Below are 15,183 nucleotides of genomic sequence, written 5' to 3' on the forward strand. Positions count from 1 at the left end.
TTCACCTGTGCATTAAAAAATTACTTTAAAATTCTTGAAAGACCTGGTGGAGTTGCACCTACTTGGGAATCTGTAGGCTTTGTATATGGGCCTGGCTATTATGTGCCTCAATTTTTCTTCTGGGAAGTGGGAATAGTAGAGGCGTACAAAGATTAAGAACCCGCTATAAAGACATCCTTATATGTATGCAAGAATCATTTGTTTCTATCATTCTGTCAAGAGCTCTTAGCAGTGAGAAAACATTACATAGCCACATTCTATTCGCTCAGCATTTTTAGAGGAATGAAGAGTCTTTAAAAAAGGAACTGTGAAGCAAACCAAAGATTAAAACTTTATATATTAAGCTTTTTAGTTCAAGCTCTTTCTAATATGTGTTAAACACTTCTTTCCTTTCTTAAATTGTGTGTATTCACCTTTATTTAAAATGTTACTGATGACTCAGGGTCATAATTTTAAAAAACTTTTATAAGGAAATAATCTCAAACTTTTGGTTGGTTTTATCTGGAATGGTGTATTATAGAAACAGGATATTCTGTACCCTTACTACAAAATATTAAACTACTGTTTCGTTTTGTCAACAAATCTAAGTAGGAAATGTGACCGCTTGTGGATATGTAAGCAAATTGCTTATAAAGGTTTAAAAATGAGTAGAGCTAAAACTGAATTCTTTTAAAGCTTAATTCTTTGTAGTTTCTGTTTTAATTTTCCCTTCAACACCAACCTACAAATTAGTGTGATATTTTTAGATTAAAATATTAAAGATTAAAGATTAAAATATTCTCATCTTTTGCCACATAATTATGGTAAATCTCATTGATGTCTTATCAAAATCTTTAGGGATATATATGCAATGAGAACGCATCACTGAACCCTAGTTATTACTCTTCTTTAACTTTAATTATTGATCATTTGCAAGAAGATAAGACATGCTGAGTACTTCAAAGTCTTCTTTCATTGTGGAATTTCAGATTATTTTCCGGGCTTTTGCATGAGAGAATTTTATTATCTGGCTTCTTTCCATGCATGATCTAATAATAGCACATTACACCTACTATCCTTACTTCCTCACTTTTAGGAGATATGTATATATAGAGATATGTTTATACACACACATAAATGTATATAAATACATGTAATAAATACATACTTTATTTTTATTAGATATTATCTAATTATTTCCTTAAATAAAGACAAACATTTCTCATATGTCAGCAATCAAGTAACTATAATATGATGCACAGATTTAGAAAGTAACTATGTGGCGTAACAAGGAGACTCAGCAGCCTAAACTGACAATTTGTTTTACATTGCTTCAAAGGAAAACAAAGGTTCACAAGCTTTAATTTTTACCCCTGTTTATTTGTACTTCTCTTCATTTTGCAAAAGACATTTGCCATTTCATTTTAACCAAGTCATTCACTTATGAAAATTCTCTTCTGGGAATAAGAATGAGTGACATGTGTCTAGATTTCACACGTGTCAATTGAAATCTAGAACTGTTTTAGGTTTTTGGTGTTTTGTTTTTTTTTTTCCTGTCTCCATTGAGTTGAATCTTAAATGTAGAATTTACCTTTCTGAAAATTGTTCAGCATTGCATTAGCTGTGTAGAGTGTGGACCTGATAATATTTTATTGCTTAAAAAGAGTATTATACACTCTTTAAAGAGTATTATATGGAGAAAATAATAAAATTAAGGAATTATTTGTGTGTGTGCAGGTATTCTATTACCAGAAGCAAAGTGTTCAGTATTGATGACAATGGTACAGTCTTCACAACTAACTCTCTTGATCGAGAGATTAGTGCTTGGTATAACCTAAGTGTTACAGCCACAGAAAAATGTAAGTACTCATTTGGGAACCATATATTGGTTCCCCATATTTTTTAAACCATTCAGTAATCTCTAAACATAGAGACAAAAGCTAAAGTGTTGCTGAAATTAGAATTAAATGGTATTTTATATGTCAATTCATACATGTTCATTTAATTTATTATTTTAAATTCAAAATGTCTGCACAGTCTTACTACAGCTTATTTATATACTTACCACTAAATATCTTCATTTTTATTATGGCAATAAATAATGTTTAATGCAAGAAATAAATCATGGAAAATTCAGAAAAACACAAGAAATAAACAAAAAATCCCTTGAAATTCTAAGAACTTTTAATTATATAATTATATGTTCTTACCATATTTTTCATGAATGCATTTTTAAATCAATTTTTTAAAATTGAATATAAATTTTGTAAGTTTTTTCAAACTGGGCATATAAAATATTGCCCAGTAAAATGTGTTCAAATTGAACTCATTGTGTCAGCAGTGCTGATAGTCACATCTTTAATAATCAGAGAAGCAGATGATTCCATTTTCAGGTTGCAAAACATAGATAAAATCATCCCAGTTTACCACTTAGATTGTGTCTTCAGAATTCTCAATCAGATTAGACCAACCATATTCATTCAGGCTCAAAAGAATGGATAGAACACAATGGAAAGGATTATCAAAATCTTCCCTATTACTTAGTCAATGGTTTTAATATAGTACAGTAAAGGATTCAATTTGTGAGTTTTCAATGTTTTAGATTGCATCCTTTCAAAACTGATTTTGCATAGAATTTTATTAATCATGTTTACTTTCTTGTCTTGTTGTTTGAAAGTCTTTGAACATATATCTTACTACTCACCTTATTGAGCAGTAGGCTGATGAGATGGTGGAGTACAAAGCATCTCTTGCATACTTTTTGTCATACATTGAATAGCTCTTTGGAAACTGCAGAAGGACTGGGTCTGGGTTTTGAATTTTCTGTTTAACTAAACGATAAATGATGGGGAGCAAATGTTGCAGTGGAGTAAATGCCTGCTGCACGGAAGAAACGCCAAGGCTTTTGGTGTCAGAAAACACAAAGATGTTTGTCTAAAAGCACGAAACTTTTATTCATTGCATATTTCTGAGAACGAATTATTTATATCATTACTTACAAGACTGCTGAGAAAAGAATTCAAATCAGTTCAAAGGAGGACTGGACATCTTGGAAAAAGGTGTTTCTATGTAAAGTAGCCTTCAACTATTGAAAGAGCATGTTTTAATGAATTTATGTAAATAATTAGCCACTGTAATCTTATTTTATATATAAGGGGAATTTTTTGTAAGACTATATCATTAACTTCTGTTAAATTAGAAGTACTACAATTTAAGTTATTAAAAAGCAGAGTCTTTAAAATGTGTTATTTGTATTGTTAGACACAAATATTGTGTCCTCTTCTCTAAGAAGAGGAAGGAAGGAAAGACTTTTCCCTAATTTTCAACAGGTAGAGTTAAGCCTCTTTTTTTTTTTTTAATTTGTATTTGCCCTTATGAATTACAATTGCAAATATAATGCTTTGTGATTATAAAAGAAAGAGCATGTAAGATTATAAATAAAAGCACTGAGACAAACAAAAGAAACTCCCTCTCCCCACTCTTCAATGTATGTACCTTCCCATGGCTTTTTAAAATAAAAAAGAAAGATTTAAAATAATGATATACAAATATACAATAACTTATGCTTCAAATTGTTTTTTAGCACTTCACAAAACATCATGTATATCACTTCTGGTTAGTAGATAAATAAAATAATGGTATTTAGTGTTTATTGCTTATTTATATAAGTGATCTTCTAAATGTTTCATATGTATTAATTCATTTAATCTTTATAAGAGCTCTATAAGCTTGTTACTTGTATCATTTCCATTTTACAGAAAACCAACTGAGACAAAGAGTGGTAAGCATTTTTCTCAAATTGAGAACCAAGATTAAAATACATTTTTAAAGTTCATGATATTACTACATGTGTTACATTGATGCATTCATTTTTAATAAGCATACACAATTTCATAATTTGGTGGTAATTTATTTCCCCAATCCCTTTTGGGTTACTTCCAGTTGTTTGGTTGGGATGCAAACAATTCTGGAAAAAATAAATTGGATTACATACTCTTATATATTGGTGCCTTGGACTGTAGCATATGTTTCCCAAACTAATGACTGGGTCAAAGATATGTGTAGTTTAACTTTTACTATCCATTGCCAGATTAGGTTCTAGAAGGGGCTAACATCCCACTATTTTTCATCTTTCCACCATCACTGGCTCTGTGTTTCATATTTAACACAAGGACTAAATCATCATTCTCCTCATTTCTGGTGAGCAAGCGCCTTTGTGAAAGTTATGATAGAGCAACACATCTCAACTGCAGGCATTTTTGCCTCCTAGTACATTTGACCATGTCTGAAGACAATTTAGATCATCACAACTAGAGTGGAGGGTGCTCATGAACCTGACTATCTCCTTTACTTTTACTACTTTTCCTCAACAGCTCCTACAGTCCATGGCAGATACAAGGCACTGGATTAACACTGGTTGAGCTGAATGTGTTGAGAACATTTTTTCTAGGCTGTATTGTTGATAAATAGATGAATTATACACCTATCCTGTCCTCAGCTTTTATTCAAGTAAAGTAAAAATGTACCACATAGCCTCTAATGCAGTTTTCATGACCATTTTCCCCCTAAAGACAGCATTAGCATTCTTTATTTTCATTCTGTTTATTCAATTTGCAGACAGTATAGAACAGAGTTCTGCAGTCCCTGTGTATGTGCAAGTTCTCGATATCAATGATCATGCTCCTGAGTTCCCCGAATACTATGAGACTTATGTTTGTGAAAATGCAGTCTCTGGCCAGGTAAGAATCCATAATAAATTGCCGACGTCGAAACATTGCCTTGTATTATATAGAATAACTTTTGCTATGTATTCCTCCCACTTTGAAATGATAAAAATAAGCGTTATTTAGCTATATTAATTTCATGCTTTAATGCTGTAAATTCTGTATAATTTAAATTTCTTTCTTTTAAAAAAATATATAAACGTCACCTTTTCTACTTCCAAATTCCTCAAATGTTTGAAAAATCTGCTAACAGTAAGGATTCAAGAGTAAATCCTTTGTACTTTGTCAGTTCAATAAAGAAAAATTATTTTTTGTGATTCCATAGAATAAATAATTTTAATTAACTTTTATTTTTCCATTCATCATGAAGATAAAGATAAAATGATATATAAAATATATCAGACATCAACACAAGTGAAACTCAATTTCAAATGAATTACTAAGTATGTAAAGACTTATGAAAGCATACTCATTTTGAAATAAATTATCATTACTTCACAATTTTTTTCCACACATTTTCTCATGTGAAGCTTACCTTTTTCATTTGTAAAATGTAGAGTTTAAATTAAATTCTTCTTTGAGTGTCTCAGTTCCAGTACACAATAACTTTACATTTTTTTAGGTATCCTATTAAATGTCATAAAACATTTAAAAAACTTATAAACTAGTTTTCAAAATACCAAATAAGTATATATACTATAAAAATCAATTATTCTAAGTAGGCTTGAATTTATCAATAAAGCTAGCCAGAGACAATTTGGATTTTACATGAGTCTTAAAATGTCTTGTGAAATTTATTCAGCTAAGTTTATGTTAGAATACATTTTATTCTGGAAAGAATTTTCAAATCTTGCCTATAAGTATTTCCTAAATATTTTTAAAAATAATAAAAAATGATTATAAATATACAAATGAATTTAAACTTAAAATATCTATTTTAAATGGATTTGTACCCAGGGTTTTAGATAAAGTGAAAGGTTAACATAAAACTTTCAGAGACTCTCCACAATGCAGCACACTGTCCTCTAGATCCAAAAGCAAACTGATTTAGAAACCTGTGAACAGATTCAAAAACAGAATGCAAGTGAACTGGGACCCATGGCTTCTATAGACACTGGGCTTAGACATCTCTTTAAACTTGGTGTTACAAATAGATCTATGCTTAAAAATTTGATATATCTAAGTTTCTCAAGCATTTCAAACATACCTGGTTACCTGGACACATCAACAAATAGGCAACGTTTTAAAAAATCACGTAAATAATTCACGTAAATCTAATAAATGATACTTTAAATGTAGTAAGTCAGTTTCCTTAAAAGTCACATAATTTGGGGAATAATCAATTTATCTTACAATTTTCTAACCTATACATATTTACATATGTCAGGTAAATTATATTTTTACAATTATTATAAGTAGTACTATATTTTATAGTTATATATGTCAAATTTAAAGTATAAAACTAGTGTGGTTTGTTGTTTTACATACTTTACGTACATATGAATGTATTCAGAGTACCCCATTGATGGGACAATGTAGACTCAAACTTAAAAAAAAATAGGCTTAATTTACTTCATACGCTATACATTTCTTTCTGTAAATGTCCTTGGTGGTAAGTCCACTTACCCAACAAAATTGCATGTTCAGTGGTCTTGACCAGGCTGAGTTGGGCAGAAGATTTGGGAATGCAACATGATTTACACAGTAAAAGACTTAGACCAGAGCTCTAGCTCATGGTGATAAATGCTTCTAGAATAATGCTACCTATGTCCAATGACTACACTGGACCTTTTATCCTAACTCCTCAATTGTCATTTATAATAACAACCATAATTTAAAATGTTTATAATAACCTTTTGCAACTTTTGCATCATGTGGCAAGATGGAGATATACATTCCTAGTAGGAGCTAGCTCCCTTCACAATTGCGTTAGAATCCATTCATATCTTTACTGACTCAGTGGACCTTTCATTCTTTTCACAGACCCTGATTCTTAGGCAAGAACTCAGAAGTCAGTACATTTATAATATAGCAGAATAATCACCTTTTTTGAGAAATGAGTGTTTGTTTTTTCTACTCACTGCTCACTGACAGTGAAAGCATGATCATAAGAGTTTTTGGACATTAGGTACAGAGGAAATAATAGCAGAAGGCAGAGCAGATGAAATTTCCTACAGCACAGTTTTCTGACTTCAGTGTTAAAAAAAACTTCTGTGGTTTTTCCAAAACTAGGACATAAAAGTGCAAAACTCCCTGGCCTCATATTTATCACTGTCTTTGATTTGGTCACAATTTTATCTACCTTGATTTAAAAAAAAAAATCTTGTTCGTACTCTGAACTGCTTGTTTTTTAAAACATAGATAACACTTTCAAATTTGTAGTTTTGTTCATATCAACTTTCCTTTCTGAAATGTCTTTATCTAATTCTGTTTAAATTTTAGCTATATTGCAAACTGAACTCAAATTTACCATAAGTAATCTAACCAATTTTAAACAAATAATGTTGACAATGTCCCACACATGATTCTAGCAAACACTATAGCATTAACCCATTTAATTCTCTAGAAATATGTGAGGAAAATATATTACATGCCTCATTTTCCAGGTGAAGAAACTGAGGCCCAGAGAAGTTACTTCCTAAGAAAAAACAGAGACATATTTTATCCCAAGTGCTGGCATCAGAATCCATGCATTTCACTGTCATGTTTTTGTTCCCTATCTATACCTAGTTTGAATAGATCTTATACATTTGTCAAACGAGTTGTCTCTAGTTTTGCATGTTTTCTAGATTATAAGATATCTGTGATAAATGAACGAGTTTATTTTGATATTCTTGATAATAATAATTAGCTGAATAAATGAACAGAGCATGAAGACTATGTTTCTCGAAACAATGATAGGGTATTTTTCTCTACAATTCTCTGTAGATATACATTTGAATTTATTAGCCTATATGTGATATTTAAAACCTTTAGTGTGATAAGACCCCTTAAGGAGAGAGAGTCGACAGAGAAAAGACTAAGTCTAAAGACTGAGACCCAGATACTCGGTAGTAAGTACTGGGAGTTGTAAGGAGCAAACCAGGAGAGTGTGGGAGCCTAGAAACCAAATAAAGAAAGTGTTCCAAGGGGGAGGGAGTTATTACCTTTTTTATTTACTGCTTACAGGTCAGGTAAAAGCAGAAAAGAAGAGGTCCATTTGAATTCAACAATTTGGGACTTACTAGAATATTTGTAGGTAAGAAAGTATATGATGTCACCCAGGAAGAAAATATAAAGTGAGAATATGAAAGAACATAGGGCAGAGCCTTTGGGAACAGCAATATTTAAGGATTTGCTAAAGGAAGAGAAGCCTGCAAAAGATACAAAGTAGGTGTGACCAGTGAGGTAAAAAGGGAACAAAAAGATTTTTGATGTGGACATGCATAGAGGTGATAGTTTTTGAAGGAAGAAGTATCAATAGCCTCCATTCCCACTATTTCAGGGGAGAAAACAGCTCTCACAGTTCACCATTCGGTCGTTTACTTAAAAAAATATATTTTATAAACAATTCACAGCTATATAAAGAGACAGTGCCAAACAACTTTATTAAAATGTGGCAAACCAAAATTGCACCGGACGCTTGTTAAGGATGCCAAGGAAGATGTTATCCAAGATTATTACAAAAGGTCGAGACTATTGCGATAGGGGAGAGAGAACTTAAATCTATTGAAACCAAAAGCAGGAGAGTTTTTAAACACTGGTGTGAGCTAGTGAAAACGTCCTGGAGGGCACATCAGCGGAGAGGTTGGTCAATGTGATTAGACCATCTACGTTTGCTGATTGACTCTAGCAGAAGTTAGGCTCCCAATCTCCCATAGAGACCGGGAGATAGGAGCCCTGTCTTTCTTGATGATTACATTTCAGAGGAATGGTTTCCAGGTCCTTGAGAAAGATCATCCGGCATTATAAAATGGGAAAAGGCTGGGAGAAGATTTATCTCTATTCCAAAGGGGCAGAGAAAGATTTTGTGATTAGAAGTTTTCTAGTGTAATTGTTCTAAGAAAATGTACATCAGGAGTCTCTAGTCAGGAAGAAATTTGTCTGAAACTGAGTCAAGCTGAGGGGAATGTTATGGCCCTCTTGATCAAATGTTAATAAAATGCAAACATGGCAAATACATATTTGTCAATATATAATACTTTGAGAAGTTTTAAAAAATCTTTTACAGCTCATATTTTTGCTGGAGAATGGCTATCTTCTTTGTTCCATGATTGCAGAGCATTTAATCTTTAGATTTATAAAAAGCAAATAGCATAATCAATCTACTTAAAAAGAAATATTCTATTGCATCCTTTTCCTTCCAGTTACATTTGGATACATTCTGTCTTCACCAATTTTCAGGATAAATCAAATAGATTTTGCTGCAAAAATTTTATAATAGATGAAAAAACACTGTCACATTTAATTCTAGCAAAACAGAACAGCCCAGATTCTCATTTAAAAATATTCTGTAAGGAAGTCCTTCCTATTGAATGACTAAAAGGATGATTACTATATTTTCTCTTTATCCTTAGAATCATATCGTTCACTCATTGATTCTTGATTTTGAAAATATTCATGTATTCTATCTTCATCTGAGGACTCACAGTCTAAAGCTTTGCTTACATGATCAGTTTCACCACCTTCTTGAGTCTGTAGTGCTGGCTTCTGCTTTTGGTGTTCATCTTCTAATTCACCTAAGAACCGTGAAATATCTTCCTCTGGCAATTTTAGTTTCTTTGTCATTATGGATGTAAAATTTTAAATTTGAATTTTCTACTGTTTTTAATGAAGAACAATATCAGACTAAAAAGTTAGTGTATCATTGCTTTTATATCTTTTTTGAAAGATGATGCAATACTTTGAGCAATACATTTACAAAGAAGAGAATGATGCAATGGGAAAATTTATTTTATTGTTGCATCAACCTTCTAGACCATTCATCATACAAGTTTTATATAAGTTTTAAAAAGCACATTGGGAAAACTTTATAAGTAATGATGAAATTTGTAGGATGATGAAATAGGCATAAAAAGAATCATATCACTAAGTTCTTATAATGTATCCTAGATCTATAAAAGTATCCAGTGTGACCATTCAGTAATTGAAGATAGGGTTAATTTATTTATTTAAAGATAAATTGATATTTCTTTATTATTTGGACACTTCTAAGAAGTAAAAACAATGAAATACCAATGTTTAGAAATAAGTATAACTGCTCAAAAAGTAACACAAATACTAATTTTTCGTGCAATGAACTCTAAAACTATACTGAGAGTTAAACTCTGCTGTGGAAGAAAAACGTCCATTGGATGCAGTGGCATAGAATTCTCTTGTGACTTGCTAAGAGTTTAAATGTAAACCAACATTGAAAATCTATGAAATTCTATATTTTTATAATTTTACAGATGTGTATATTATGCTTCAAAAATTTAGGTAACTTTTTCAGCATCATATAGATTATAAGTGGTTAAGCAGGAATTATCATTTATATCTGTCTCCAGGAATGATGCTCATTTTATCTATGCCCTTCTAATCATAAAGACTAGCTATCCTTAGATTACTTGCTCAATCCAAAGAGAAATAGGAAAAAGGTTTTTCTCTTTCTGTACTCATAAGTAATTACACTTACAATTTTAAGGACAAAAATTAAAATAAGGTCAGTACAGCTGATCCTCACCTCCTTCCCGGAATGTGTACTGCTCAAATTCAGAATAAGTCACATTGATCAGCCCTATATTACAATCAGTTTCCTTTAAGGAGGAAGGCCAGAAATCATCAAATAGTTCTTAGAGGGCTCATAGATGTCACTATCAAACCAAGGAGTTTTCCCCAGGTCTATATGTACCTGAAAGAATGGTACATAGCATGGCTACCTGTAATGGTTTTCCACTCAAATTCAAATTCAATGTGAATTCAAAATTCCCACTGGCACTGCTACATACACTATGATTTATGAATTGAAATCAATTCAATGGACGGACGATTTGAGTTCTGCCAATATGTGCAACGTTACCATACATACTTTCTTCCTAGCACATGGCAATGACCTTATTTTAATAACATGGAAAAAGAAAAAATAATATGGGCGTTAGGGCTATCATGGCTCCTGGATTGTCATGGTTTCCCCCATGTTTTCTTAGATGTTACATGTGGAATCAGACTAACTTACACTCATATTTCTGGTCTGAAATTTACTGGGTAAGCTTCCTTCAAGTACAACTAAAACAAAGCACCAAATATTAATACATACCTCCCAGGGTGCCAATACAAACTTTCAAAAGTGCTGTTAATTTCTTACTCATTCCTGAAAGTTTGATAGTAATGTGTGAACGTTAAAACTTAATGGATTAAGCTCTCAGAAAATATTTGCTTTAAAAGATAATAAAGCATATCTTGTATAACTGAATGGTTTTTATGTAGAAACCATAATTATTTTAAGTTTTATATCTATATAAATAAGTTTCATAAAAATATTACAAAGGGTAGTAAAAGTTACTTGTTTATCATAATCTTGACAACAAAACCAAATGGTGCTGATAAGTGAAATATTGTTAAGAGCATTCTGTTTAAAATTTTTCAGAGGGAATTTTTTTTATTAAAAATAAAGAATAAAAAATCAATAAAATAAGGAAGTGGCTACACCATCAAAACATAAAATGAGGACTATACATGTCACATAGTGTAAATTCTGGCTTAAGCCAAGAGAAGATGAAGAAACAGCATATACTTCCCCAGATGGCAAACAGGAAATTTGGGTGGTGAAAGCAGAGAGGAAAGAATCTCACCTTTTGATTGCAGATGAGAAAGGGAATATAATGAGAAAGAGGAACCTTTTGCAGTACACCTCTCAGCCTGAGGTTCCCCAAAGTTAATTGCTAAGAATAAAATATAGAGAATATGTAATTTAGAAAATATTGGAGTAAGAAACATAAAACTTCTTAACAGTAAAATCTGAGGGGAGACTTTGTGCCAAGGACAATAGACTTGGTGTGAATTTGTTTATACTAAGAATCCCAAAGTGAAGTTCACTCTTTTTTCTCCCACACACTCTCCTTCCCCACACCACACACACAAAGAGAAGTCCTCTTTGATGTTCAAAAAACCCAGAGCCATGCTAGTTTAAAAAATAAATACCTGTGGGCTTCCCTGGTGGCGCAGTGGTTGAGAGTCTGCCTGCCGATGCAGGGGACACGGGTTCGTGCCCCGGTCCCGGAAGATCCCACATGCCGCGGAGCGGCTGGGCCCGTGAGCCATGGCCGCTGAACCTGCGCGTCCGGAGCCTGTGCTCCGCAACGGGAGAGGCCACAACGGTGAGAGGCCCGCGTACCGCAAAAAAAAATAATAATAATAATAAATACATGTGCGTTTGCATGGGTACACATACATACACTCAAGTAAAAACAAAAGAAAAGAATGTAAGCAATCTACATCACAGATTTATAAATGGGCAATGTTAAGAAAAATATGTCTTCAGAATTTGTATCCGTTTCTGTGTACTTTAGACACGACCTATTAGTCTTTGATTGCTTTCATCGTTTTTGGTACAGCAATATGTTCTAGGCTCTGCCACCTGCCAATTTATTGCTTCCTAGCTGCACATTCATCCATCACTACCTGCTTAAAAAGAACTGGCACTGTGAAACTATGATAATGGATTGGCCCATTAGAGCATCTTTTATTGTGAGTGCAAGGTTGAGTCTTGTCAATAAAAGGCACTGAATGCACGTTGCAGGAGGAAAAGGGCTCCTCTTCCTGGTTCTATGTGTGTAGCATTTTTGCTTTTCCCTTTCTCATGCTGAACGGTTGACCAGCTAGCTGGTTGTGTGGAAATATATGTATTGCTTTGCCTAACCACAAGCACAGTTCCCAAAGTCCCAAATGTACATTCGCTTGGCGACCGTAGGACTCCAGCCCAGGCCAGGGGAGGTCTTACAGCCCTGCCAGTGTCGTCATTGTGGTGCTCCAGGCCTTGCACCTGCAGTGGTCTCCCAATTCCCTCTGCATTTCCAACCACCAGCCCACTTGTACCCTGGAGGACTATCCGTGTTTGCCTGGAGAATGTGGACTGGTTCTAGCCCAGTAAATTCCTTTGCCCTGCGTGCAAGATGCCGCAACCACACCTCCTCCAAGGACATCTGAAGTTTGTCTCCCTTCCACATTTGTCTGTCCTTAGATGATTTCACTGAACCCCAGAGTGCCCTTTGGAGTTCTCATTACATCTTTATAGTTACTCCCCTATTATAGCTTAATAATTCTTTATATTAAACTTCCTTCATTTTAATTACTGTCTCCCTCAATTGGAACCAGACTGATACATAGGATCATTTTATATTTACTGTTCAAGAGCTCAAATCAGTTATTTTTCCAAGATTCTGTGATATTTTTAGTGGAGAATTATAGAAAATGTAGATGCAATATCAGTAAATAAAATTGGGATATCTATCCATGTAAACCAAGGAAAACCCTGCTCTCTCTTTCTCTTACCCTACTATCTTAGCTCTCTTCTCTCTCTCTCATATTTTTAATAATATTGAAGACCACTGTAAGGAAAACTCCATCTCATTTTGTTATTTCTTTGCAAGTTTCTTTATTTTCTTCAGTTATGTACAATTAATATATTTTAGAGAAAGATAGGTATGATAATTTTCAGAGGTCCTCTTTAATTAGAACATTTATAAATATTTAGAGGTAAATAATTTTTTCTCAAATTGCAAAAGATAATCCCACTTATATTTCAGCACTAGTTAGGATAGTTCTGCCATAAATGTGTGTACAATATATACGTACACAGCTATGGCAAATAACATGGGCTTTTTGACCAAAATACTTCATCTAAATGTCTAATAGAGACTTGAATCCTAGGACTAGTACAAGACTCTCTATTCTTAAATGTAATAGAATTAATATGAAAAATATTATAAGGTGATGATACCCAAAAGATAAAAAATCAATTTTACATATCACACACTCTCAGAAACTTAAAAGACAAAGGATGAAGAAGCAAATTCTATTTAAAAAATAAAATGATTGAAAACAGTGTCAAATTTAGTAAATGTTTTCCATTATAAGTAAATATATTCACAAATCCTATACATTTTTGGTATATCAATAAATTTTAATTAAAAATAAAGGCAAAAGATAGAGGGAAAATAATTATTTGCAAAAACTGAAAGAAAAAGTGCTTCTGTTATTAACATATAAGAGGGCATGCTGATTGATAAGAAATCATCTTATTAAAAGCTGGTTCCTTGATACTGATGTAGTAACTGTCTTTTGGAAATACTATGAATAAATTTGTCAATAAATAAATATACAGGTACTTTGTATCCATTACAGATGACATGTTGATGATTTGTCAATGTGAATGTTTTCCCTAGAATATAGTGGTCCTATTGAAGTTTATCCAAATCGTTTTCTATAATACGTATTACTATAAATTAATCTATTTTTCATTTTTATCAAAACCACATTTTACTGTATAGTCTTTTATAATAGAATCTACTGCTAATATTCATAGGAAGTGAACATTTTTAATGAATTGATTTATAGAAAACATGTTTGTAAATTACTTATGACTATAGAAATACCAAGTGAGTATATAAAAATGAGCATAAAATATAATTTAAGCATATAGATAATTTTACTTAATTTAGGAAAAACAAACAAAATAAAAGATGTTTTGGAATACCAATTACCTAATAAATCACCTTAAAACAAATAAAAGAAAAGCAGTCTTTCTAATTAGCTCCTAGATTATTAGAACAACCAGACTAATGAGTCTTGAAGTAGCACAATTTGAAACAATTAGATTCCAGAACAATCAATGTCATCCTGTAAAAGCAACATTTTCCCTTACCTTTATTTTGACATCAAGATTATCAAATTTTTAAAACTTGGGTTCAAAAACAATTAGGGAAAAATGCTTTGAATTGTGAAACTTGTTTTTTAAAGCTTATAATGTGACTATGTGTATAAGAATTCATGAGATTTTCCATGAGCTTTGCTGGTTCGCTTTTTATAGTGCAGATCTATGAATAAGTAGGAAGGGCAAAAGTCTCGCATTTTAAAATTATTAAAAATTTTCTAAACAAATATATCTATATCTTAAAACTATGTTCTATTATGTATACAATATTTTCTTGATTATTTCAAATCGGAATTTGATTGTTTTACAAACATTGGTAATTTGTTAATGATGAATTTATTATGAGATACTGAAGATTGCTTAACTGTGCTAGAACGTCAGAAAACTAAACAACAAGCCATTTTCTTTCTAGCTAATTATCATTCTTGGCATCAAAGTGACCACAGAGTCAAAAAAAAAAAGTATTTATTAACTCAGGCTTCTCTAGTTTTTTTTTCTTTTTTTTGAGTGGCATTGTCTACTACACTTTTTTTTTTTCGGTACGCGGGCGTCTCACCGCTGCGGCCTCTCCGGGCTCCAGACGCGCAGGCC

The 15,183-nt window shown here is 32.4% G+C and overlaps 1 protein-coding gene across 1 annotated transcript in view; it reads left to right on the plus strand.

Annotated features, from left to right (window-relative positions):
• Nucleotides 1–15,183, plus strand: part of CDH19 (cadherin 19) — a 54,010-nt gene that overhangs the window by 18,763 nt on the left and 20,064 nt on the right. The window contains exons 7-8 of the mRNA XM_024754884.1: nt 1,717–1,838; nt 4,597–4,718. Coding sequence (XP_024610652.1) covers nt 1,717–1,838; nt 4,597–4,718 — 244 coding nt within the window. The remainder of the gene's footprint in view (nt 1–1,716; nt 1,839–4,596; nt 4,719–15,183) is intronic.

Source organism: Neophocaena asiaeorientalis, unplaced genomic scaffold (genome assembly GCF_003031525.2).
Source record: "Neophocaena asiaeorientalis asiaeorientalis breed wild unplaced genomic scaffold, Neophocaena_asiaeorientalis_V1.1 scaffold124, whole genome shotgun sequence".
Lineage (NCBI taxonomy): Eukaryota > Metazoa > Chordata > Mammalia > Artiodactyla > Phocoenidae > Neophocaena > Neophocaena asiaeorientalis.